Source organism: Anas platyrhynchos, chromosome 2 (assembly GCF_047663525.1).
Source record: "Anas platyrhynchos isolate ZD024472 breed Pekin duck chromosome 2, IASCAAS_PekinDuck_T2T, whole genome shotgun sequence".
Taxonomy (NCBI): domain Eukaryota; kingdom Metazoa; phylum Chordata; class Aves; order Anseriformes; family Anatidae; genus Anas; species Anas platyrhynchos.
This window is the reverse complement of record NC_092588.1, coordinates 115,307,625-115,335,261: the sequence shown is the minus strand read 5'-3', so window position 1 is coordinate 115,335,261 and position 27,637 is coordinate 115,307,625. Positions and strand designations below refer to the sequence as shown.

Genomic DNA, 27,637 nt, shown 5'->3' with positions numbered 1-27,637 from the left:
GAAGCTCAAGTGGACTTTATTATAGTTATTAGAATATACAGGGACATTAGTGCACTGGTTGGTATTTCATTTCTCAGATTCAATGCAGCAGCAGTCAGATGTTGAAATATTGTACCAGCTGTTTCCTTTTTGTGCATTTAGATGTGTGGGACTTCTTTCAATCATCTTCTGAAAGATCCTTGAAGAACGGTGACAAACTAGGCTAAACAATTTCTTCAAAAACTGCTCAGCCTTTCAAGCAAATGCCATAGATACTAAACACCTTTAATAAAAAAGTGATTAAGAAGTGCTTTTAACAGGGTGGTAGGACACTGGTAACTGATTTTATCACCCCCTTTACAGTCTTTTAAAGTCCATTCTATTCCATGATCTGGAAGTAGTCCTTGAAAACTTCATTATAACACTATTTCTTTATTACAAATATTTACATACTATATATTAGTACAACTTTTATTTCCACACTTTAACAATCCCATCCCTTGATGCAGTTACTATAAACCCTTGAGTGGTCTGGAAAGTTGCTATATCTGTGATAATATCATGATGTCCAACTGGTAGAGACTCTGGACCCTTCCGAGGGGTCTCATCAGTGGGCCCCATTTTTTGCTTGTTTTGAATTTCCTGTAAAGTAAAAAAAATATATATATTTAGAGAAAGGTGAGATTTGCAAAGAGTTATTGTCCCTTATAGTAGTTTGTCAGCATATGAAGACCAAAAAACCCCTCTTCAAATAACAAAAAAACCCCAAAACCTTCCACCTTTTGATGGTTCTCTTATGATTATTCCTTGGTTCATTTCTTTTCATAATACACAACCCAAGTCTTGATTTGAACTGACATAACAGCTCATTAGGGAAAATCATGGTCATTTGTCATATTTATTTCAATGACACAAACTAATAAGATTTGATGTTCCTCAAGGGAAAAAAAAGGTTACAGCAACACATACATCTGAGCTTTCCAATAGTTTTTATAAAAGCCTGTTCAACAGAAGGAAAATAAGAAAAGAAACATATGATGTGGCTCCTGCATGCGTTATTTAGTAAGCCTAATTTTCTCAGAAACAACTGTTTTTTTTCTTTTAAAATAACTTCTTCCTAACTATGTCAAAATCCAATGCTGACACCATCCATAAAAATTAAGAGAGAGCTGTAGTTAAAGGCATCATGAAATTAATGTAACCCAGAGGGCCAACCCAAAGGCAAACTGAATAGGTATCTATCAAACAAAGCAAAAATACCTGAACCACCTCTGTGCCCTCAATTATCTTTCTGTAGTAGGAAACAGACGGGCAATTAGAACTTCCTGCAACAACGTATGATCTCTCAGGGTAAGCTAGATCCCAAAACCTAAACAGAAAGAAGAAAAAAAAGCTGTTAAAATTTTTAATCAACTCAATATGGCTGTTTGAAACCCGTCTTACTCTTATGGTGAAAATGAGTGAGACCAAATACTGCATGCTTTCCACAACTGGTGGAACAAAGACGTAGAGAAATCAATATTCATATCATGCTTAGACATGCTATTTTTCTGTTTCTTGACATGCAGCCTATCAACTAATTTACAGAATGGTACACACTGCATCTCAGGGAAGCACAGTTTTGCACTGCTTTTGTTGAGAACAATTTTTGCTGCTCACTGATGCTTGCTAGTGAATGCATCTTCAGCATTATTGTTTTGGCTTCTTGGAGCTTACTGGAAATGCTTTGCAGAACTTAATACACTGGCAAGGGTAGAAGGGGGAGTGTCAAACAAAAATGGTGTAGGTTTCATTACCTTATTTTCATGTCTGAGCCTGCTGTCAGTAATATAGGATTACCAGATGCTGGACTACAGTATATTCCATGGATACTGTGAGGGGAAGGCTATTAGGAAAAAGGAACATATAAAAAAGTACTATCAAAAGCTGTTGCTGTGTTTCACAAAGTAAATGCATTCTTTACCATATTCATCCATACAATTTCCAAATATTTGTGACAAATGCCAAGTTACCTTGTTAACAGGCCACATCTTAAAATATTAAAGTAAATTGCTTCATTTTGTTTCTTACAGTTCACAGATCAATGCAATGGATTAAATCCTTCATAATGTAATTTCCAAGATACCAAGAAGTATTCTCAATGATGGCAAATAAGAAAGAATATTTCTAACAAAATCAGGCAGGTGAATCATATCGAGAAGCATATGGATGCTCAAACTTTTACATGATGAAGGCGTTAAGGAAGGAATATAACAGCAGAAAACTAGCCTGAATCACAAAGTTTCCTGTTTGGTTTTGCAAAGTGGGTGACCAAAATGAACTGAACTTGCAGTCCTTCTAGTACATACAAATTCAAGTTTAGGTGGATTCCAGATCTGCATTTACTATGCTTATAGAAGAACATGGGGTTATTTTTGTGTACATAAAGATCTCCCAGACTGATCCTTCCCCAATTAACTCCTGGAAGCAGAGGAACTTCACACTCTAAACTGCCAGTTAAGCGTAGCAGTGGCATTATATTACAAAATGAACATAGAAAAGAACACATGCTTATGGAGGTACCCACTATCCCAGAAACTACAAGTAAAAGTACGTACAAAATGCCATACCATAAATTTTGGCTTTGCTAAAAATCTATACAGGCCTGCCTGGCTCACTGGTTTTGTGAGAATGTGACTGGATATAAAAAGAGAATGTCACAAGTACATTCCACAGAGAGGGGAAGATACCAATGAAGATTCAAGTTACACTACTGTTTTACAAAGGGGATTTAATTTTGACAGCAAAACAATTGTGGTGCCAAAATAAATACCAGGGCAAGTTGCTGGTGCAACTGGCAAGGCCATGGAGACAGGTAACCGTACTGACGCACAGCACGGAGTCTGAGGTTGTTCTGGCCCCAGCTACAGAACAGAAGTGGGAAGAGAAAAAGACCTGACCTGCAGTTCTGAAAGAGGCGGTGCGCTGCTGGCCCACAAAGTGAAGCGTCGATCACCAGTTTCCATATCCCACATGGAGACTTCATTGTTGCCTTGAACAGCTACAGGGAAGATAATGCCAATGCATACAAATAAAACATGTGGCTTGGCTCTCACTACTCACTTTACTAACATGACAGAGAGGATGGCACAGAGATGCTCTTCACTTGCTCTCTGCAGCATTTGTTAGTCTTGCTTTATCAGCCATGCATGCATTTTGTCGATTTCATCCCTTGATAGCACTACAGTGCCTCCCTTAAGAGAACTTTAATCTCCAACCCTTTAAAAAAGGTATTAAAAATTCATTGTTTCCTCCCTAGATAACTTCACACACTTCTTTAGGAATGACAGATGATCTGTTCAGCACTGCTGATTTCGGAGATTACTCCTGGGCAGTTAAGACAGCAATCCAAAGTTATCAAGTTCAGTAACTACAATGAAGTTTCACACCCACGTTTAGTGTAGACAGGCAAAGAATCCTGCTAAAGGGACTATTTACATGCTTGGCATCAACTTAGCAGGCAAGGATTTTGAATAATATTCCAAAATGATTAATTTTGTCACTAAGTTATTTTTTAGCAGAGAAGAAAAAAAAATAAAAATAGAAAGCACAGAGTAGCTTCCTTTATTTACATGTTTTTAAAGAAATTTGTTTAGGTCCCAGGGTGATTCATTACTAAAAGTAGTCAAACCTAAGAAGCAAGTTTAAGTAAGATATGAAACTCAAATCACTCTCATTTTGTAGCAACTTCATCAGCTTTGTTATTGTAGGATTAGTTTCAGCTACTTATCCACTTCAGAATGTTCCTGACACAAACACTTAAAAGCCCTTTCCTTACGCACAGCGTATGATGGGGCTACATGCGGTGAGGATGAAGCAGCTGTGAGTACACCAGATGAAGACTCTCAGAAGTTTTTAGAAAGCTCTAACCCATGACACAGCTGGATCTGATTCGATAGGCAGTTGGACATGGAACAACCTTCCAGTCTCTGCTGTACAAAGGCACTGAAGGCAGTGGCAGAATTCCCATCAACTTCGATGTATGGCACAAGATTGGGTTTTGTCTTTTATTGCATTTTGTCCACAAAGAGTGATGTGTTAGCACACAGGGAGGGACACTCACAAGAGTTGTAATGCTCCAGAAGATGAGAATTGGAAAGGCTGTCGTTTTCATAATGGTTTAGCACTAATTATTATTTTTTCCTCTCTCTTTTTTAAATTTAAAAAGCCAAGAAGGGCACAGTGGTAGAATACAAGTATGAACTTCCCCTTTTTCCTTTCCCCAAGCAAAGCACAAGAAAAACTACAAGAGAAGAAAACAAACAAACAAAAAAAGAAGACCCAGGGATTGAAGCAGAAGTTGTAACAGAAGCTTCTTTAATAACAACCCATGGCAACTATGAGGGTAAGTTTAAGATCTTTTACCTGCAATTACCCAGGACTGATAGACAGGATGCATGAGCAGGCGTCTGATTCGGGCCTTGGAAGGATGAGAATGGCTGGAGATTGGTAACTGAAACCTCATGTCCCAGCACGCCATGGTACCATTGCTTGTGCCTGGTGAGAGACAGCTGTCTACAGTCAGAGGGACAATTACACGCGTTTTTACACAGTTTTAACATCTTTGTTGTGCTCTGTTTCTAGAGAGATGGGACCTCACCCTCAAATAATCATAGAACAAAATACTTCCCACAATTAGATCAGGAGGTATTTCCTTCCCCTTAGAGAACAACATATTCTAGTCAATCAAATCAAGCAGAAACTTGAGCTACAGTTATTGTAAAAGAAAACCAAAGTGGGGACACAAAAAGCAGCTCATAAGAAATACAGGCTTACCAATACACAGCCAGCATTGGTGTATGTCCACAGCAAATGAAGTTATGAGGCCTAACTTCAAATCATGTTTCAGCGTCCAAGCATTGCTGCTAGATCGCAAATCCCATCCAACCAGAGACCCATTAACTGTGCCATAAGCCAGCACTGACTGCGCTCCGGAATTGAAGTGATGCATGTCTACCACGCAGCCATCATCCTTCAAATCAAGAGACCTGGGTTAAAAATATAAATAAATAAATTAGAAACAGATCACAGAATCACAGAATTGAAGGGGTTGGAAGGGACCTCGAAAGATCATCTGGTCCAACCCCCCTGCCAAAAATATTACTCCCAAGTTTAAGACTCCTTTTGGTAGCTGAGGCCAACCAGCATTGTCTTCACATTACTTCAAGGCATCTGCCTTGGGATCAACTTTCCACTCTTAGTGCAACGGATGCTTACACTCTCTGAAAACTCTCTGCTCGAAGAACCTGCAAGTCTTTTGCAGGCTAGTAAAATACTGTCAAGAGCTCTTTGCATGTTCTTTGCAGTGCTCTGGCTCTCTTTGTTTCAGATATTTCTCTCAGATTCACGTTCCATGCTTATCAGATATGAATCTACCCAGAGTCTACAGGCAGGAACGCATACCTTTTTTATTTTTTTCCTCTCCACTGTCATACTGCCAGAATTGTACTCAGCCACGCACTGTGTGTGCAAATGGGACCTTCTTCAGGCACAAACACAGCGTACACCAAAAGGGAAACATGTCTCTGGTCTGTAGTTTACATCTCCGTTAGATTTTGCTTACTTCATTTACAAACTTAATCCCAGTAAGAGAAGACATTTGAAACAAAAACCTTACTTTGGACAAAAAACAGTCTTTGAGACAAAGGCTAGATTTGATGGAGCCTGGATGTGTTCCTCACTCATGCTGGAAGATTAAGCTGCTGAATGAGTGCCAACTATTCAAAATCACGTACATGGAGACAGGTAAGAAAGGTCTAAATCATCCCCAAACATTCTGCTAAATAGTATCTAATCCCTCATATATTTGTGACCTTATTCACCTTAAAAGCCTGGGACAAAACACTGCAGGCCTAAGGCCAAAGCATTTATTGCTCATTTGTGAATAACCATCTGATGACCTCTAAAAAGAATCTCCAAAATTACTTTATAAATGTTAACATTATAATGGCGGAGGTAAGAAACTACCAATCCCAGTGCATAAATAAAAGAACTGAGAAATATTCAGACTGAGTGACTGGTTGAAGCTCATAATGAGACCGGTGACACGGGAGATACGAATAGCCTAGAGCTGTAAATCCTCATCCCTCCACTGTTGCTTTTCAACCTGTCTTTACAAAGCAGGATATGATCACTGCTTACAGCCTTCCAGGACAGCCTAGGATTGATCAGCCAGCAAGAAGCACAGAGCAAAGACGCGTTAAGTGAGGAATAAACTAACAGCTTGAGCTGCGTGGTGAGATTTAAATGCTGTAAGTACATACCTGCTTTGTATTGGATGAATTTTAGGAGATTTAGGGAGCTTTGAAGCCTCAATACCAAGAAGCTGGATGGCCCCATTATCTGAAGCTATAGCCAAATAATGCGAGCCTTGGCAGAACGTAAGCGTCTTGACATGTCCTCCAATTCGAGAGTATGTCAGAATTGATCTGAACAGGAAATGAGGAGGGGGAGAAAGAGAGGAAATGTATTTTAAGAGAAGTAATTTTTATTTACATTACCACAAATACCTATTTAAAACCACTGGCTCCTGAGAGAGCTCTGAGAATGTTTACTAAGTGTTGCAAAACTAGAGAGCAACAAAGCCAGAGTTGCTTCTGCAAGCTTAACTGTCCATCTTTGACCCTTTAGGCTATGACAGTCTCTCCAATTGCAGCAGCACACATTTGTCTACTAAAAAATAACAGTCTAACCTAGATCTGTATCAAAGTAGCATACTGTAGTTACTGTTACGTAACTGATACTGCTGTCTACTGCCTCTTTTTCAAAAGTATTTTCAGGCATATCCTCTTCTTCCAAAGATAACTTCTTGCAGAGCCTGTCAGCCTCATATCCTCCTATCTCTGTTTCAATCAACAATACAGCTTTCCCGCATCACGTATCTGGATGAGACAGTTTAGAATAAAGCTAATTTGTTGAAAACAAAACAATACAAAACAAACAAACAAACAAAAACGCCAAACAAACTCAGATGGCTTTAAACAGCACCACCAAAATATTTTTGTTTATGCTTAGAAATGAAGAGCCTGTAATTACAACTGTGAAGCACTCCCTCTGCTGTTTCAATTAAATAATGAAAGAAAAAGGTTTGCAAATGCAAACTATTATCTTAGGCTTGCATGCCAAGAAAAACACCAGTATATTTCAATAATAAAATCTCCAACATAGCAACAAGTGATTCGTATTTCCTCTGAGCTCTACTCCATTTTTTATTCTAAATAGTAGCCCCCATAGTCCTATGAGTTTTAAAACTACCTGGTTGTAGTGGTTTTTCCTTCCATTTTTTGGCTGTTCCAGATTTTCACTGTGCCATCATTTGAACAAGTAGCAAAAATGGAATGTTCATCAGAGACCCGAATGCGGTTCACTGCAGACTTGTGTTCATGGAGGTGAGCTACCAATAACCCTTTGGGACGCCATCCTACAGGGAAAACACAAAACCAGAAAGTTTGGGGTTAATTTTGTAACCTAATAGGAACAAGAAAATTTCCCTGATCTATCCCAGTATGTCTTCTGGTGGATGATAGTCATTATAGTTCCAAAGTATAGAAGGCACTGAAAACACACAGGAAATGCATTTTAAAAGTTCAAGGCAAAAGCTTTTTCAATTCTGAACTGAAGTCTATGGGCAGAACTGAGCAAGTGGTTTCTTTATAAAAAGAAACTAGTGCACAGATCACCTGTAATCAGCCTATGCATACTTCTGTGCTCTGAAATGAAATCCCTTAAATGCCCCAAATGCACATAGTGAGCAACACATCTAAGCAGGCTTATGATTGTCTATGTAGTGCTTGAAGTGACAGGCTCAGAATTGCAGCACATGCTACACATCAGCTTTATGTACCTAATAAAACAAAGTTACAGCTCTACTAAATCCCAAGGAAACTTTATTCAAGTCCTTCAAAAAGAAATTGAGGACTTGAGCAGCCATGCAGTAACTCTTGCCAGGCAATTGTCAAGATCTGTGTGATGTTTCCTCCTCTGACATAAGCAAAGGAGACATATCGAGCTTCATTGCTAACAGGTGTCTGCTTCAGTGAAGGATTAACAACAGGTGAAGATTAATGAAGTAGACACTACAGCAAATTTTAGAGTAACACAGAAACAGCAAATTTTAGAGTAACACAGAAACTTTAAATATAAAAATTATTAACAGACATAGACCTGTTAGAGAAAGTACGGAGGCAGGCCATGAGGACGATAAGAGCTGGAGCACCTCCCTGTGAGGACAGGCTGAGGGCGTTGGGGTTGTTCAGCTTGGAGAAGAGAAGGCTCTGGGGAGACCTTATAGAGAACTTCTAGTACCTAAAGGGGGCCTACAGGAAAGCTGGGGAGGGACTCTTTGTCAGGGAGTGTAGGGATAGGGCAAGGGTAGTGGCTTTAGACTAAACTAAAGATTTAGCTTAGATTAAACATTTGGAAGTTGTTGGGATTGTGTGCACCCTCAGCAAGTTTGGAGATGACACCACGGTGAATGGTCAGTCGATACAACAGGACGCCATCCAGGGACCTGGACAAGCTGGAGAAGTGGGCCCACGTGAACCTAATGAGGTTCAACAAGGCCAAGTGCAAGGTGCTGCACCTGGGTTGGGGCAATCCCAGACATGAGGACAGACTGGGAGAAGAACTCATTGAGAGCAGCCCTGCAGAGAAGGACTTGGGGGCTCTGGTGGATGAGAAGCTCGACATAAGCCTGCAGTCAACGGAGTCTGGGCTGAGTCTGGGCTCAGCAGAGGGGTGGGCAGCAGGGTGAGGGAGGGGATTGTGCCCCTCTGCTCTGACCTCGTGAGGCCCCACCTGGAGTGCTGCGTCCAGGTCTGGGGCCCCCAGCACAAGAAGGATGTGGAGCTGTTAGAGAGGATCCAGGGGAGGCCAACAAAGATGATCAGAAGGCTGGAGCACCTCTCCTGTGAAGAAGGGCTGAGAGAGCTGGGGACGTTCAGGCTGGAGAAGAGAAGGCTCTGGTGAGACCTCATCATAGCCCTTCAGTACTTAAAGGGGACTTATAAAAAGATGGAGAGCAACATTTTTGCTCAGTCAGATAATGATAGGACAAGGAGAATGGTTTTAAACTAAAAGAGGGGAGATCTAGATCAGATATTAGGAGGAAATTCTTCACTATGAGGGTGGCAGCCACTGGAAGAGGTTGCCCAGAGAAGCTGTGGATGCCCCACCCTTGGATGTGTTCAAGGCCAGGTTGGATGAGGCTTTGGGCAACCCAATCTAGTGGGTGGCAACCCTGCCCATGGCAGTGGAGTTGGAATGAGGTGATCTTCTAGGTCCCTTCCAGCACAAACCATTTGATGATTTTATGATTCTGGCACTCAATCCCTTCTGTGGCTGAGCAAATCAGCTGCTTGTATTAGGACACATTATTTCATAAGTCCTAAAACTCCCTTCAAAAGACAAACACATAACATAACCAAGCTCAGTCAAGGTTAGCTAAGTTAAAATGCTATCTGGCTTGATCAGTTTCCTTGTAATTTTCAACAACTTCCCTTAAATTGATGTGGAAGCTGTATACACCTAGCTATGTACCTTAATGCTAGATTTACCAAGAGACTTTAGCATCATAGTGTTGATCACTGCACGGCTAGCTAGTACAGACTCTGCTAACATCTGGAATTTAAGCACATGAATTCCCCTTAGCCTGGAATCTCCATAAGGGATACCCAGTAACAAGCACATGGAGTGGACAATACCAGCAGAAAATTCTGAGGGCTAATCTGGGTAAATTACAAACTTAATTTGGAGCATCAAAATTTAAGTTGGGGTCATAGGAAGGTGGCAAATTTAAAACTGTGCACATTTCCTCCACAGTTGCCGCCAAAACCCTGTTCAGCAAAACCTGGGCGTTGCTCCTTTCTGGTAAAGAAAAAGGAAGAAGAGGTAAAAACGGCTTTCCTTCCTCTCTGAAAGCAAGTGTAGTGAGGGAACACATCTGTTTATGGCTAGGCACCTGTATCACCATTACAACCATGGAAAGTGACAGGTTCCTTTGTAAACAAGGGCAGCTCAAACAGCTCACTCCAGTATGTGTGCCACTGGTTAAGAAAACCTGGCTGAGAGTTTAAAACTTTCACACAGGATGGCTGAAAATCTGGAGTCACTCCCTGGGTAAAAATACTCACAGTTCTCACCTTCCAACAGCATTTCTCCCCTTCCTGAAACCAAGCTACAGGCTGCTAAAGGATGGCAAGTTATCTGCCACCAACCCTGTTGTAAACATCCTGCTTCATAAAACTCTCTGGAAGAGGTAGCACACCCTGGGCTTTACAACAGTGGTTTGGGTCCATTACTGGAAAAGTAAAGATCTAGGGTCCATATCCTCTTCCATAGGTCACAGATACATTTTGCTAAATAGCTGTTCTGCATAGCAGGCATATTGCCTAAAATTTCCTGTTTTCTTAATGTTTTGTGTTTTTCCTTGAGATTAATAGGTTTTAACTCTTCTTTTTTGTCTTTTTTTTTTCTTTATTTGCCTAATGACCTCGGTGACCTGTGATTTACCTGGAGGTGGAGGCTTGCTCTCCCACTCAGCATTCTCCATCATCTGCTTGGCAATTCTTTCTGCATTACACTGTTCTCGCTTTTGCTGGATCAGCTGCTGAAGCTCGGTTTTGCAAGTGGTGATACGTAGCTGGTATGCAGATGGGGACACTGAACTGCTCGGTACCTGTATCGTTGGTTTCCTGGGTTGAACAACTGTTCCATCGGACGTCTGTAACAGATAAGCACTTAAAAGTATATGCCTTACATTTTACAATGGTAAATGTTTGCAGAAGTGATTGGTTTTAATACAAATATACAATTGCAACAACATTACTGACAGTTTCATATTTCAGATCCATCATGATATGAACTCAATCAAACATATCACTTTTGAAAACAATTAAAGAGTGAAAATTATAGAAAAACATAATCATTCAGTTACCCTACCCCATTTGCCTAGTCTGTTCTGTGTTCTACTTGTGGAAGCTAATGTGCTGTACACACCTCCATGTGATGACTACAGGAACAGTTATCATTCTTAAGACTGACAGAATTACAGATTAGCTCCCAAATGATTAAATGCTTATATTTGGCTTGAAAAATAAAAGTGTGAAGTGTTTCCACCTCAGTTCAGAGCGGACACTCATTTAAAGCTAGCAGAAGTTAATTTCCAACTAGAAACTGAATAGAAAGCAGAGCTCAGTTTCAAGAGATGCTTCCCCAGCTTGCAAGGCTCCCTACCCATCCTTCTGTAGCCAGTATCAAGTATTACAGGTACAGGATGTCTAAAGGCAGCTATGATGTGATACACCAGTTCCTATTTTCCAAGTTAAAGTCATGGTATCTCATCTCTTCCTCGCAACATGTACCCAAGCATACAACTTGAGGAGAAGTCTTTCCTGGCAGAACAGCTTATCTAACAATTGGCTGTTATGCAAAGCTCCATGCCTTCATGCAAAGCATGCATTTGTTAGCAAAGCTTTTCTGTTCAAGTCACTAAACTTATTTCCCTCCTCTTTTGATTCATATTTTAAATATGAAGCTTAATATAAGAAGCTTAAAGTCTGCTACTCTGCTGGAGAAAAACACCAGAGAACAGCAACAGTTTAAAGTGAGTTCCAAACAAAACAAGAATTCCACTTCCCCGTAGTCCCACTCCACGTTAAAACAACTGAATCATTGCAGTTTAAGATGAAAGATGCAAAGATGGTGTTTTTCAGCAGTACCTGTGGAGAGGACGATAAAGCAGCACAAATGCCAGCTGAGGACTCTGAACGAAGCGGTTTCCCAGCTTGGATAGACTCCGGATCAGTTGTTTGCCCGTGTCCTTTGGGTATTGGCTGGGAGATGTTAGATGGTTCCAGGGACCCAAACATGCTTTTCCATTCTTCATTTACATTTGAATCTTGCTTTACGTGTTTTCTAGCTATAAGCAGTTGGGGCATGAGGGAGGGAAGAGAGAGAATAAATGCAATGATGACAACATTCATTTAGGCTGGTCATTGCTTTCAGACTACATGTGAGACTAATGTCTGCATGCCAATTTATTACGTATATAGTTAATGGAGAAAAACCACTGGTAGGTGGTTTAAGTTGGCTAACAGAGCTTTATGAAGCAAACAGAACATGTGACAAGTGCTCTGTTTACACCTTATTAAACCTAGAGTTGACTCATTCCAGTATCATGAAATTTTCTATTTATAAAGCTGCAAAATTAGACTCCACGTGAAAAATGCTTCCTTGCAAGTGTTACTCCTTTACTGGCATAAGTCTGGGATAAGTTTGTAATAGAACAGTAAATAAATCAAATACAATCAGTTTTCTATCAAAATCACATCATCTGTAGATTCAAGAATGTTATCTGTAAACAGGAAATGTATTTTCATCATTCTTTTGGAGTCACTTAAAATTGTAAAATACAGAAAGTGAAATGAAAACATGACAAATTAGATTTGGATGAAATCAGTGAAGGAAAGTTGAAGGCACAAAGACTTTGCAGACAAGAGTTTTGCATAAAAGAAATCACACCAAGCACATGCTCCACCTACTAACTTTTAAATCCTGCCCACTCCTGACTCCAGAGGATGCACAAAAATTAAAAATCCTGTACTCATGTACTTTCCTTTAAAATTAGATGCAAAACGTTTGCAGAGAGTTTCTTAGTTATGGAAATAAGATGGCAATAGTTACATGGTTTGCAGATATTTCTGTATTTTACATCTAAAACCACAGAACTTAACAGTGGCATACAGAGAAGGGACCTACAAGTTTGAAAGAGCTAAGAGGAAGATCAAACACCACTTAGAAGAAAAACTTTTGAGGATACAGACAACTGGAAAAAGGTTAGCAGAAAGTGGATTTAAAAGGTGAGCCAGGGAATACGAGAGGCGTTTTTCTGTGTGTTTATTTTTGTTGTTATTTTTTAAGCATAAAGGAAAGCAGGAAACAAAGTAAAATGAGGGTGGAGAGGGAGATGAACTCTAAAGCAAAAAAAGTATGTAATTGGATGAATGACAACACTCCTCAGTGCTAGCCTGTTTCACACCTATGCTTCAGTCTTCCCCATACCACCTCAAGAAAGCATCCTGGATTTTCAACTTTAAAGATCTCATCACTTCTTAAGAGGAAACAAAGATAGTAGAATTGTATCCTTCACAATTTACACTTACCACGGGTCTCTAGTCCTGTTTGTTGCAATCAGCACATACAACCTGTGCATATTGCTACTGCAAATGTAATGTTATTTAAGTACTCTTAAAAGCAAAATATTCTTATCTTTCACTGTTGCAGAGAGCATTCCAGCCCCTCATGTTTCAAATAGCAGCAAACTACAGAGAAATTTCACTAGATTTCCTTATTGCAAACTGTAAGGATGGTGAAAGTTATGTAGGATGAATTGCTGAGTAAACTAAAGACTTCGTTCTCTGAAGGAAAAACAATACTTTATCTATATAGACCACAAAATATACCAACCACGTTTGTCATCAGGCTCCTGTTTTGTTTTAACAAGATCCACTTGTCTGCCAGTTATTCCCAGAGCTGACAAGTCGATCACTCCTTTCTGACTGCTGTCATGTAGGTGGCTCTGATCCACTATGTTGGCTTTAGCTTTATTTGATTTTAACATAAAGTCTTTCAGTGCTAACAGTTTGTCTTCTTCCTCCTCAGTCATCCCCTGCAGAATGAGAGAAAAGATGTTATTTCTTTTTTGAGCAAGAACATGAATCAAGGCATGAAGATGCAAGCAGCAGCAAGACTAATGACTGGCTCAGATGCAAAGGGATAGAGCAGCACATCCCCAGAACTCAAGACACCAGTCTATCATTCATATGATACGAGCTTTGGGTAAGTTGCTGTAGTACATCTTTCTTCTTCAGGTAAATGCCTAGGAATGGTGAAAAAGCAGAATTGCATTTAATATTGGATCACTGTCTGGTGCAATCTGCTTACTTGCCACCTCAGCTATTCTTACAGCCCACAAAACATAGGAAAAACAAACAAAACCCAACCACACACACTTAGCTGCAGTTCTTCCTCTTCCCACTTCTCACTACTTTATGTGGGTGATTCTTAGCATTCCCCTCTTCACATGTAAACCTCAAAACTTTTCAGTTCCCTTTGGCTTTGGCACTGTTATTTGCATGTCTGTCTTTTCAACAAATGCATACTCTTCTCTACAGCACTCTACACAGCCCGTACTCTGTAATACTGACATATTGTGTACGTCAGAAATTGAGACATACAACTGAAGTCTATAAAAAGAGGATATATTTGGGAAATCCAGACATAAGGCCGCCCTATTTCTGGTAGATCTTGTAAGACACTTCCATGACTCCTGAACTCTTTGTCCTGCAAGCGTATACTGAAATCAGAGAAGTCAATAGTTTCAAGGATCAGAACCTCAGACCAGAAGCCTCTAAGAGCAACTGCAGGGTTACTGTAGAGACATACAGAGCCCAAGACTCTCATATTACAAATGAAAAACAATCACTTGTGAAAGTAGCTTCTTCAGCAGCTGTGCAATGGCAGGGTCCTCGGGGGGTGGACAGTCAGGGAGAGCACCATTCCTCTTCTTCTGACGCATCTGAAGGTGTCGAAAGAGGCTTGTGATATCCTTTGATCTTAAGACATAATCGAATATGGAACGGCTGACAGGCTCTTTAAGTACACTTAGCAGAACTATTTCTTTATCTATCTGCAATTCAAAAAGAGAAACCAGTCAACACGGAGGATATCCATATAGATATGGAGAAATCTAACAGTAAGTGCTGTAGTTTCATGTCTACAGTAGTTTATGTTTGTTTTTTTTTCCCTAACTCACAAATCGGTAACTGGACAAGTACAAATATTAATAAAAATATCTTCCTATGAAGGCTTGCTCTAAAAGTTACTTTTAAACTCTGTCCTGAAGAGATACTTTTAAGCTTACAATAACAACAACACAATGATCACATAGCACATCAAAATTATTGCACATGATTATGCCAATAATCTAAATTCAACTTCTCTCCTTTCTCAAAAATAAAATCTCTCCCTGTGTTGTTCATTCCAGATATATCAGATTTTCTCAATTCTCTTTCCCTGTTCTCCCAGCAGTCTCAGAATTTTTGTTTGGCATTGCTAAGTGGAATTAAGAATTCCACTAGTAGTGCAACACTATTTCAAACTGTGTCACTCTTTGTCTTACATTTACCCTCTAAAAGTATTAAATAGAAGAGCTCCCGGATCAGTCAGATTACTGACTTTCCTTCAGTGTATACAATGGCATAAGGATGCACAAGAATGTAATTATGTAATAATCAAAAGCATGTTGCGAATTTAGTAAAGTCACAAGAAACCAATGGGCTGGGGCATAATTTAGAATCATTAACTGTGGAAGTCCTTATAAAGACTGCTCGTTACTATTAAGACAGAGAACAACAACTTTCGATTCTGACAGGTGGTGATTCAACGTCTGGGACTTACTCCTCATAACAGGCTGTCTATACGAAATACAAATTCAACATTAGTCCAAAGTGAGGATTTCTTCATTACAACCCAACTCCCTGCTTGCTTACTATATTTAGTACTGCGTAGCAAAGAAAAGATTCGTACAGTAGAAATGAAGCAAGTAACGAACAAGACAGATATTTATCAACCCATGCCTAAAACACAGCAAAAGCTGGTCAAGGAGAGGTAAACAGAGAAAAATATTATTTTAATTAAGGTGCCAGCTCCATGATTTCAAAAAAAAAAAAAAAAAAGGTTAAACACATGATGCACTTTTCAATGCAAGTACTGTGACTGTTTCTTATCTATTTAAAGACCTGAGAGGAAATCTACAGGTCCTAAAGTTGTACACAAAGATGTCAAGGTAATTCACGTTACCAGCATCACGCAGGTCATTCCAAGACATACTGTGTTAGGAAATGGCTCAACTTACTCATGCTGAGCACTCTGCTCTTAGTCTTGGGCAAAGCACACAAGTAGCACTGTGAAAACCACAAGCTAGCAACACTAGCAGACTGTTCATGTTTTCAGCCAGCGGGGCAAACTACTCTTGTAGATGAAAGCACAGAGCACAGAAACACTTGGGTCATAGCCAACTTTCCATGCCTTTTAGACTTCTGCAGAGTAGTGCAACATCGCAGCAGTGTTACTGCAAACAACAAATTTGAGACAAGCCTTTCAAACATGCATGGCAACGGCCATTCAGTCAACGTTTGCTGAGATCAAAAAACTGTATCACCTCTACACTTACTAGAAAAAAATAAATAAATCTAGTAACCAGAAGCATGAGAATGACAGACCTAAGAATTATGACTGCTTGGGGTACATTCATATTAATAGTTGAAATATTACCTGTATTATTGGTTGTGTGATAAAAGGATTGAGGTATGGCATTAGCTTGCAGTAGACATCAGCAATATTTAGATACTGTGCTACCACAGTGATAAAGCCCACTGCACCGTAACGTATCCACAGATTAGGATGGCACAGGAAAGGCGCTGAAAGAAAATTAAGCTGTTAGAATACATCATTCAAATTAAAGAGAGAGGATCATCATGTATATGGCAGTCTGTGATATGATTTCCTTCCCTAGAATCACCCCCCAAATTCAACCCTTTGTCCTGCAGAGCACCAACGTTGACAAATGGATTGAGAAGACTATTTCAGAGAGTTTACTGGGCTTGTGGTGCTCAGCTTCCTTGCTGTTGCCAAAAAGCTTGATTTTCCTGTTTATTCATTTCACTTCCTAATTGTCAACTCTAGATTTGGAAAGGAGACTAAGCCAAAAATAAATGCTAACCTTAATCTGGGCAGTTACAGAGAACTGAAATAACAGTGATTTATTTTTTTAAATTTTTAAATTTTTAAGTAAATACTTTATTCCTTCCTTCTTCCACTTTTTTCCTTGCGCAGTCACTGTTTATATCATAAGATTACTTCTCAGTTCCCTTGTTAGACTAAAAAGTCTGTCTCAATTACGTGGGTTTTAAGAAGTTATAATCAAGGGACAGTATCCAGTCATGAGATATAACCACGGATCATCTGCCTCAAATTCTGAATGCTTTTGAAAAGTCGTAACAGGAAGAAGCACACAGTTTCAAAGATGAGTTGGTCTTTTCTTTTCTACAAATAGCTGGTGGATGCTCAAATTAAGCTGAAAAGCCTGATGAGGAAGTAGAGGCCAACTCATTTTTTAAAGTTCTATAATAAATTGTAAATGAGTGAGATGGAATTTTATGGTCTTCAAAACAGGATGAGAAGGGATCATGTATTGTCTGAAAGACTGGATTCCCCTGTTCATCAAAGGCCAATGGGTAAGACAGTTTGCCAGATATGTGCCTGACCAACTTTCAGAAAGGAACTAGTGATCTGAGGTTGACATGAAGAAGAAAAGATCTTAAAGCAGAAAGTTTTCAGACTTAAGGTTTGAGTATTGTTTTTTTTTTTTTTGCCATCCTATATAAAGTCAGAGAAGATGTTTTCCATTTGTTCCACCAAAATGATTTTTTTTATTTTTTAAAGAGTTCTGAGCACTAACAGAGTCCAACAAGCAACAATTTATTAACTTAATTTCAAGTAGACTCTAAAAGAGTACAACAGGTTTGCATATTGGACAGCTAAGCTGACTGTGAAGCTTTATGCAGTACTAAATTTTCTTTAATATCAAAACAAGGTAATCTCCAGTATTCCAACTTACCAATATCACAAGCAAATTCATAAATATGGGGCTTTTGCAAGAGGCCTAACTGGCACATACAAGTAAGAGCATTGAGGGCCTTATAAATGACAAATTCTTCAGCATCACTGAGACCTTGCTGAAGCAGAGGTTTCAATATTGATGAGCTTTGCCAGCCAACGTAAGCAGCAACACCTGAAACATTAACAAAACAAAAAGAAAACACATAAAAATCCAAAGTAGCATTTCCTTGCCTTTCCTCACCAAAGTTGAAATCTTGATTCTCTGGAAGGCAAGGGCATTTTCCAGAAAGTTATCAAAACAAGAAATATGTGCATATATTGAGACAGCAATGCAGAAAACAAACATCAAGGCCTCAGTCCTACAAAACCGTGAATGTGCAAAACGCAGGATGTGCATTAAAATTTTTTATAAGACCGGGGACACAGATTATAATCAGAGATTTAAAAAAAAAAAAAAGTGTTAAAGACTAGGAAGGACGCATACTTATTTCTAATCTTATTTCAGTCTTTTAGGTTGACCAGCACCACCTTGCAATAACACAATATAACATGGGAAGTTAAATGATTTAACATTACTAAATCTACATCTTCTACTAACCCCAAGTTAAAAAAAAAAAAGGGCTTCTAAACTCTTATATGCACTGGCTGCACATAATTAAACATGAGTTAGTTCACTTTTTTAAAAGTGCACAAACTTTGGGTAACACAGCATAAGACAAAAATACAAATTTAGAACACGTCTGTGGAGATTTTGAAGAGATACTGGAAATAAGAGGGGTTAAAAATGCAGGCTGCATGTCTTGGTTTTTACACTCAGTTGTACTACATCTCTCTACATGCCTTTTGCAAGAAACCAGGGCACTGTGACCTGTGCTTTGGCTACCCCATTGGTCCCTCTAAACTAATTCTGACAAGCTATCAGCATCACATCTTGGCAGGGTTTGCCGGTGCAGCATTCTGTAGCTTCTGTTTGTAATGGAACATGTGCATATCATAATGGCCCTGCTGGAAGTTTGGCTGTGCTCCTTTTTCTTGCCATGCACCAGCACTACCATTTTTTTTTTTTTTTTAAACTCAAATACTGTAGTCTGCTGTGGCAAAGTTTTCCTGGCCTGAAAATCCTGAACAATAGTTATATGGAATAATTTCCAACATAAGTGGAATATTAAATACACTAGACAGTTGATACAAAAACCATCATGTCACTGGCAAGGTTTTTAAAATTGTTAATTTGTATGAACTGATTAAAATCTTTCATTGATGTTTTAAAGCGCAAAAGTTTTCAAATTATAATTTTAACCTGTAACAGTTCATAGTTTTCATCAAATGAACAGGTCTATTGAGGTTAATTGGACCGTGCACACATGTAAAGAAATGCATCCACTCGAAGGCTTTCAGAAATCTAGCATTTATTTGTTGTAATTTTAATTTTTCACTTAGTGGCTTTAGAAAGGATTTTTAAAAAATAAAGTTTATTTTTAATGTTAATCTAACCTAGCCTTAAATGTGTCAGTCTCATTTGTATGAAATATTTGGACCAAAAAAAAGTATAATTATATTTACATTGTCTCTTGTGAACTCCATCAAGAAACATTTACACACAATAATGCAGCAGGTCCTTTCCTAAGAATTAATCTTTAATTAATCTAAATCTTTCCTAAGAATTAATCTTTAATCTAAATCTAAATCTTTCCTAACAATTAATCTTTAATAAGAAATGACTTAACAGTTTCCAAGATATGCAGAAATAAAATTTACATTTTACCTCTCTATGCTGGCTGAAAACATACACTTACCTACAATGCTGTCGAAGAAAGCTCCTCGAAGATGCCAGTCATTCTTATCGTTTAAGAAAGTGATCATATGAGACAGAAGAACATCATTGGCTTTTTGACGTCCAAAAAAGACACAGAGACGTGTTATTCCATTTTCCATTAGTGTTTGTTTCACAATATTCTCTGGGTCGCTCAGCAAAGTCACGACTTTCTGCTGCACCATTTCATGCAACGCTTGTAACTCTGCAAGAGCGAACATTTGGATTGGTGAGAAACAGCATGTGCACATATACTGCCTGTTGTTAAAGGAGTTACACTGATACACCATCCTGAAAAACTCCCTGAAGAACTTGCTGAGATCGACAATGCCACGGGATCCCAACAGTTCCAAGGACTGGCATACAAAAACCTTCAGATTAAGCAATAGAGTGAGGGTAAAGTCAAAGACTATAGAAAAGAGATATTCTTCCCAGAAAAGAGAGACATTCTTCCCAGAAAAACGTAATTCTAAATTTGTCATAACTTCAACTCGGATGAACCAACTCATCTCACATATAGGTGAAATGCAGATGTGAAGAATCATTAGAACAAGTTAGCAGCAATGTTACAACAGTAAACAAAGTACTTCAAGACAATTCTGGCTTTACACGTTTATTTGACTGTCAGTTTCCAAATTTGTGAACTGACAACAGATCAAGGCTATATTTTTACTTAGGTGTGTAGATTAGCTTCATTAAGGTCAGAGAGAAATAAACAATACTCCAAAAAGTACTTCCAATTTCATTCAATACTAGCAGTCACCCTAACAACACTGACAAAACACTTTGAAAGTGACCTCACCCCTGGCTTCTATTCCATGATGCAACTGAAAAATGAACCACCTCCATTAAGTGGCAGTAATAATACTGTTAATGCATAAGCTAATACTGAAAACCATACAAGGGAGGTTTTCAAGCATATAGCACAAAATTTTCTGATAGCTATCCCAGCTTTGCAGGAGTAATTACCATTTGCCCACAGGCAGTCACAAGACCAGTTAATTTGCTTTCTACAACACTGTCAGTCACATAGAAAAGTTGCCTTCTGGGTTCAGATTTCTCAGGCTCAGTTTCTGCAAGCATGAAAAGAATAGAACTAATCAAACTTTTCTTCCTTGCATTACTTCTTTTATCTCCAAGCTATTTTGAGGAATAGAGGACAGTATCTCTTAGAAACGTAGCCTGTGAGATGGACCTACCTTTCTTTCACACTTAAGCAATTCTCAACACGGAATGGCTTACATGAAGAACTGAAAGGAGCCCTTTTTTTTTTTTTTAAAGGCATTGTTCTGCAACTATTTAAAAGATAATTGAAGCACATATTTTTCCCTGACAAATGGAGTATGCACGAGACATTTATCATTACAATTAGTCACAGATCTATTCTGGACTAAGTAGATTAAAATGACACGTTTTTAACCAAAAAGCTCTTCCCAATTTAGAAAAGTTGCCCAGCATTATTCAAGAAAACTATGTATCACTAAAAGGCATTGAAGCTGACACAAAGGCCACTTATTTCTTAACCCTCCTTTCCAAGAGAAATAAAAAAAAGCCATCCTTAGAATTTTAATTCATTTTCTGTGCTATACCACAGATTGCCATGTTACTGTCCAATGACATCAACATCTTCAGCATCTTCAGACAAAAGACAGACAAAAATTGCCAGGCGTATGAATAGAAGGGGAAGAATGACTGAACAATACAGTACTATGATTACGCTAGAACTTGTCAGATTTTTCAAAGCTAACCCTGCCTGGCGCTTCAAAGGAAGTGGTATTTGGAACACAGCCACCTTTACGCATCTAACTTATTTATGGGGCCATGAGTGAAGCAGGATATTCAGCCAGTCAGTCAGCATCAGAGCCAAATACCTTGAGAATTTCTGGAGAAGAAAAGTGTGCTAGTTTATTTATTTTTGTCTTTCACAGTGTTCAGGACAGAGGTGTCAGTTTCTGCATGAAGCTGTATCAGACACACTTTGATACTGGTCGAGGCAAAGCACTCTTCTCATCTAATAGGAAAGCAAAGCTTCAAGCGTTGAGTGAAATCAGTACTAAGCAGGAGCTTTGGCCTATGATTTGCTGTTATAAGCAGGCAAGGTAAGCAGGCGTGACAGTACCTGTGTCATAGTTATCACTAGGCTGAGATGTTTCATCCATTTCTTCACCATTTGGTTCATTTTCCATATTCAGGTTTTTCAGCTGGACTAACTCCAGAAATCTCAGAGCTGTTTCTGCCAACAACGCTATGTTTTCTGCAGAGGAAAACATTTTGGTTAAGAATTGTTCTGTTTTGCCAATTTACACCCTTCTGATGATCCCTTACAAGAGACTAAAACCACTCAGAACACCAGTCACAATAGGCAAACAGCACTGAAATTACACAACATGTTCTGTTAACCCACTTCAGGGACTCGTGTCCCTGACCACAGAGAAGCTACTGAGTACATCACACAGTAATGCCATGTAAGCAAGTGGAAAAACTGTAAGGATATCAAATGTAACAACTAATTTTAGTCTTCTAGAAGTAGCCCTAACCACTACCTAATCTCAGGCTAATGACTCAGTTACTTGATAGAACTTAAAGGCCAATTAACCCAAATCAACAACCCAAACAAACAAGAAACCAGCACGCCAGGACATGTACCCTAGGGAATAACAACAGGGCTACCCTCGAGGGCTGGATTCCAATGTTAGGACATTCGTACCCATATTTATCCACAGGATTTGGCACCATTCTGCTGTGTTTGGAAGCTGCTGAAGCAACCCAAGCTATATGGGTCAGGCCGCTGCTGGCACAGGAATAATCCCGTCAAGGCTTTAGTCCCACTTAAGCAGTCATTCTGAGTCTCATCCAAGACAACACCAGCATGCTGATGGAGACTGTACACAGCCCAGATCAAATCCGGTAAGTCACCAGTCTGACCACTTTCAAACAGTGGCCGATGGTAACACAAGTTAGCTCAAGCATTAAGCTGCCTTTAAAAACATATTTTGTTATTTACTTATTGAAAGATAATTGCTTTCTTAAAAGAAAAGCCACTTGAATTGAAGGCAACTTAGCCAGATATCCATCTACAATTCAAATAACTGTCAAATTTCAGAAAATATTCTAGCTGCATTGAAAATAAAGGCAATACACTTAACATAAAAAGAGAAACTGTTTAAGCAAATGCATTTGGAATCTATTGAGCAGTGAGATCTGCAGCCTTTTTGCAATTGTAGGAAAAGAGATAGCATTTTGGTTTTGTCCATTTCAGTTTATTTAACAAGCTCAGCTTTACATTAGTTAAATTGGAATTTTATTATGAATAGACTGGAATTTTACAAGATTTGGTTTTGTTGTGTTGTTGTTTTTTTTTTCCTAGTCTACAAATAAAAGTGAGGCTTGAGAAAAATGTTTCTTTTATAAAGCCCTAAATGCGGAAGACCAAGGTGAACAAAATCATCTGGTTCTATTCACTACTATACATTGCCTTCAATAACGAGCTTTATCAGTTTATTTAGTTAAAAAAAGAAACAAAACGAAACAAAAAAAAACAAACAAAAAAAACCAGCCAGCCATCATCCTCAACTGAAGTATGGATTTGTAAATTAAAAAAAAAAAGTAAAAACATGCTAGTCATAGCAAATAAGGGTAATTAGTAAATAGAAAATGCAGGTATTACAAAACTTTTCCTGAACCACCAGAAATCAGATATCTAAATAAAATATGAAGAATACATCTGCTAAGGTCTAAGTCAATCTATTACATAAAAAATAATATGATTTCAGCTCCAGATATCAAATTTCACTCTGTGGGAAAATAAGTCTGAAACATAATAACAAACTGATGCTTTAAATCGAGTTTCATATTTATTCGTTCCAGTTGGGCTGCTCCAAGCAAACAGTTTGAGCTAATGAAACATCAACTAAAATAAATTTATAAAAGCTGCAAAGGGTGGGTAAGCTCAGAAAGCCCAGTTCACATACTTAGATACACATGGCTGCTTGGACACGTGGCTTTACTTGTTACATTCTTTTTTATTTAGGGAAGAGATGCAGAGCTGCTTCCCTAAGCATGAGGATCTAAACTCTGACTCCTTCCCTTAGCTGTGAGCAGACTTGCCATGTGCTACATTCAGGCCCTAACCCAAAATGAATATACACATTCTGCAAGTTCTTTTCACATGCAGAACCACGGAGGAGAATGAATGTTAATTTATACATATAACAAAAAAATAATCTAGCAAAGAGCAAATGAGTTTTGCCAATTATTTTACATGTAATTATTCACTTTGGGCACAGACCTACACTAGAAACTCATTTGATAATACAAGCCAACTCACAGAAATTATTAAGTTGCTGCCACCCCCTGAATCAGTTAGCTTAGGTGAATATGGGTATCTTTACCTGCAGGAATTTCTGAAACTTCTGGGGAGATTTACTGAAACAGAAACAGCAAGCTGTGGGATCATTTTGAGTAGCCCAGAAGACAGTTAAGGAAATACAGGGAAAAAAATAAATAAAATAATAAAAAAAAAGATTTGGAGTTGTGACTGGATTTCCTCTTACCAGCATATGCAAGTCTGACGATAGTGGCTTCATCTTGGGCCAAGTGTGCAATGCCCGGCAGGATGTATTCTGGATAAATGTTAATATCATTGCGTGGCACTTCTTTGACAAGAGCAAGAACTTTAGTTAGTGTCCTCACAGATTCTGCCCTCACCCTGGGCACAGAGTCGTTGCTGAAATGTAACAGATAAGGAGTAATACGATCCAGAAGAATCTCTACACTTAATCTTGGTGCTAAATGAAGGATCAGTTCCAAAGCAGCCAGTTTTGAATCACAATATTTGAGAGTCTGTAAACAGGAAGTTATCACAGACACTAGAATAACCAGCCCATTCTCTTTTGTCTCTCCCTCGGCTTTCTCTGTGCGATCATGCCCACAGAGATTGTGAATGATGTTGTCCAGATCTTTACGTATGACCAATATACGCTCATCTGCCGATACAAACGTTTCCTTGGCAAACTGGGCCATGTAAGGCTGAAGGAAAGTGTAAAATATTTCAGGAAATGCATTGTTACGTTGCTGTTTCAAATAATCTTCAGCTGCTAAACGTTTATCTGGCTCACGATGGACCATCTGAGTGACCTTGAGAAAGGCAGAAGCAGGAGGAAGTGGGAGAGAAAGATTAAAGGTTTAGACATTTGTAATGAAAAAAAAAAAATAAAAAAATCAACAAACAATTTGTCACCAATGTAGGTGAAAAAATACACACAGATTACACAAATGATTCTACTGCTGTAGTCCATCCTTACCAGTTCTCTGATACTGCGGTCTTCGATTTTGTTTAGAACTTGATCAGGGGAGAAGTGGCCATTTCTGTAAGCCAAAAGTTGAGATAAATCAAACATGGGTACACCTTCTGTGAAGAGCTCTGCTATTACACAGCCTGGAAAAAAATAGTCAAAGATATCAGAGGATTATAAGCAGACATTTTAACTTTGTTTCCTATATGTGGATAAGCTCAGAACCTACGTGAATCTTAACTCAGTTAAAAATGAGGCAAAGGAACTGACAAATTAGCTCGTGGAAGTAGGACAGCATTTCCACCTCTAAAACCTGGCTTTTGCACTTGATCCCTGAAACATCTCCCAGGTATTCTATTTCAAACCTGCCAACAGCAGTGGAGTTTGCAATTAGGAAACATGAGGCACTGATTTCAACCACCTGCCAGCTGGAAAATACAACACCAGAAAAGGAATGCACATCACTGTCACATGGAAGAAGTCTTGCAGTAAATCAAGTGTGGACCAGGCAGGAGGTCAAAACTAAGTGGCCCTTTTACAGAAGGCAAAGGAATAACCTCTACTTCTGCAGTGATGCTGGGGGACAGCGTGCATTCACTCAAACAAGCTCAAAAGCTCAGTCAGAAGTGACAAGATTGCCAAACACATCCCCCCTGTTGTGTATATGATACATGTCTTCTTCAAAGGCTCGTGTCCCATTCCTGCAGTTTACTCCCAATGGTCAGCATCCTGCTGTATCAGTGGAGCAGCCTGGAAGTTTGGCCATAAGAGCAGCTGGTGAAAATGCAGTTACCTTTACCTTTACATCCAGATTATTATTATTATTATTATTATTATTATTATTATTATTAATTTATTTTTTTATTATTATTATTATTTTAAATAGGCCAAACATATGGCTTTCAAGTTACTCAAGACAAGCCCAAGACTCAGGACAGGCTCCTACAATGGGGCTCTATCAAATATTTGTGAGAAGCACCATGAGAGGAGCTTACTGAGTTATCCAGCTTCGTACTTGTGGGAAAAAAATCAAACAAGAAGGGGCTTTGAAAAACAACATCGCCAAATTGCACTGAAAACTGGGACAGTCCCCAGGCAGGTGGATCTTAGGTGTGCCACTGACTGGTTCCACCTCTTGGGTCCCATGAGACATACAGTATGCATCCCTGGGACCTCAGCCACCTCAGCATGATGTGCTTAAGTTTTGTGGCTTACTCTATTGTGTCTATACTTTTTTCTGTGAATGAAAGGTTTGGCATTCAGTCTTAATGCTTAAAAGAAGCAAGTTTTTCCCATATGCTGTTCTCTTAAGCCCACTGTAGAAAAAATAATAATAATAAAAAAAAAGAAGTTAAAAATTGGTTAAAAACAACCAAAAAAATAAAAGAAAAACACACAAAACTTTTTGTGCACCCCTGACACAGAGCCATGAAGAACACACTGATCTCTCCGGATCAAATACCTGCAGAAAAGATATCCATTGCCCGTTTTAACTCCCCTCTCGTTCGCTGATTGCTATTTGCCAAGTCCACCAAAGGGGTCGAAGGATCCCGAATATTCTCCAGCTCCGTAGCAAACATACTTCCATCGACAAAGCGCTCGGGAGCGATGTAGCACGTTCTCCTCCGCGACGTGTCAAAGAAATAATTGAAGTCAGCGGGATTGTCTTCGGGGAGATAGGTTGGCTTAAAACTGGCAAAGTCGGTGAGAAGAACCCAGTTCCAGCTGGTCACCATGATGTTCTCAGTTTTAATGTCCCCGTGGCGGACTCCAGATTTGTGGGCTTGGTCCACCGCGGTAAGGATCTGGAAAGCGATCCACCTTTTTTCAATGTTATTGAGGAATGGCCTGGTGCTAATCCGATCGTAAAGGTTGTCCCGTACGTACTGCCTGAAAAGCATGGCAGCTTTTTCGGACAAAGTCGCTTTCTGAAAGGGGAGGCAGTTCTGCGCCGAGTGCAACCTTATCTTCAGCTCCTCCAGCTCTTGCTTGTAGCTGGTCAGGGGTAAGGTGGGATCCTGGATGGCAAACACCTTCACGACCACCAGGCCCTCCCGGTGCTTGGCTCGGGCAACCTTGAAGAAGCGGGTGCTGCCCAGGCTCTTGTCGTACTCGAAGTCGTGGATGTCGGAGAAATAGCTGTCCACCGACAGGATCTGCGACGGGGCGATGCCAGCCAGCTGGTTCCCCATGACGGCGCACAGGCGGGCGGCACCTCCCAGCCTCAGGAAATAAAAACAAAACACAATTCACACTATTTCACACCAAACAGACCTGGCCCACATCGGCAGCATTCACAACTTTGCTCCTTTCCCCCCACGGAGCCCCGGGGCGGCCACCGTGTCCCCCCCCACCCCAAGCGGGCCCCGCCGCCGCCGCTCCGGCCCCGCTGCGGGCTGCGCCACTGGGGGCTGTCCCCCACAGCGGTCCCCCACCATCAGCCGAGCCCCTTCCCCAGCACTCACCGGCCCGGCACGGCTCGGCACGGCCCGGCACGGCTCGCCCTGGCCAGGCAGAGCCGGGACCCCCCTCCCCGGCCGCGGGATGGAGCGAGGCGGGACTCAGGGCGGCGGAACCGGCACCATGAGGCGGGCGGGGAAGGGGCGGTGCAGGATGTGAGCTCACGGCGCCGCCATCGCCGCCGTCCCTCGCATAGGGGCAGCTGGGCTCTGGGTTATTTTTTTTTAATTTTGCTTTTGCAGGGCTCTTCGTTTTTACCCCTGTGTTTTGTTTCTGAGGCCAACAGGGCTGCTTGATGCCCAGGGGAGGAGAGCAGGGCTTAGTGGGTCAGGTTTGGTGTGCTAAGGATGACTTGCCACATCCCTGCAAACCC

The 27,637-nt window shown here is 39.9% G+C and overlaps 1 protein-coding gene across 1 annotated transcript; it reads right to left on the bottom strand.

Moving 5' to 3' along the window:
- On the bottom strand, positions 1-27,396 carry PIK3R4 (phosphoinositide-3-kinase regulatory subunit 4). The gene is made up of 20 exons (XM_027451137.3): positions 27,270-27,396; positions 26,267-27,027; positions 24,814-24,947; positions 24,064-24,646; positions 21,630-21,764; positions 19,494-19,715; positions 17,696-17,869; positions 16,351-16,496; positions 14,501-14,704; positions 13,483-13,684; positions 11,736-11,935; positions 10,528-10,738; positions 7,273-7,438; positions 6,282-6,446; positions 4,795-5,006; positions 4,384-4,515; positions 2,919-3,019; positions 1,776-1,864; positions 1,240-1,348; positions 1-621 (listed from the first exon to the last, which is right to left on the bottom strand). Exons 2-20 carry the CDS (start codon positions 26,994-26,996, stop codon positions 451-453), a joined length of 4,086 nt encoding a protein of 1,361 aa, XP_027306938.2. The 5' UTR covers positions 26,997-27,027; positions 27,270-27,396; the 3' UTR covers positions 1-450.
- Between the last annotated feature and the right edge of the window lie 241 nt (positions 27,397-27,637).

Bases quoted from the DNA above. Each gene is read 5' to 3' on its own strand.
- PIK3R4 (XM_027451137.3), bottom strand. From the start codon at position 26,996: ATGGGGAACCAGCTGGCTGGCATCGCCCCGTCGCAGATCCTGTCGGTG. The intron at 24,647-24,813 runs GTAAGGATGGAC...GCCTTTCTCAAG, and splicing joins ACCGCAGTATCAGAGAACTG to GTCACTCAGATGGTCCATCG. The intron at 7,439-10,527 runs GTAAATCACAGG...TTTTCCCTGTAG, and splicing joins GAGCAAGCCTCCACCTCCAG to GATGGCGTCCCAAAGGGTTA.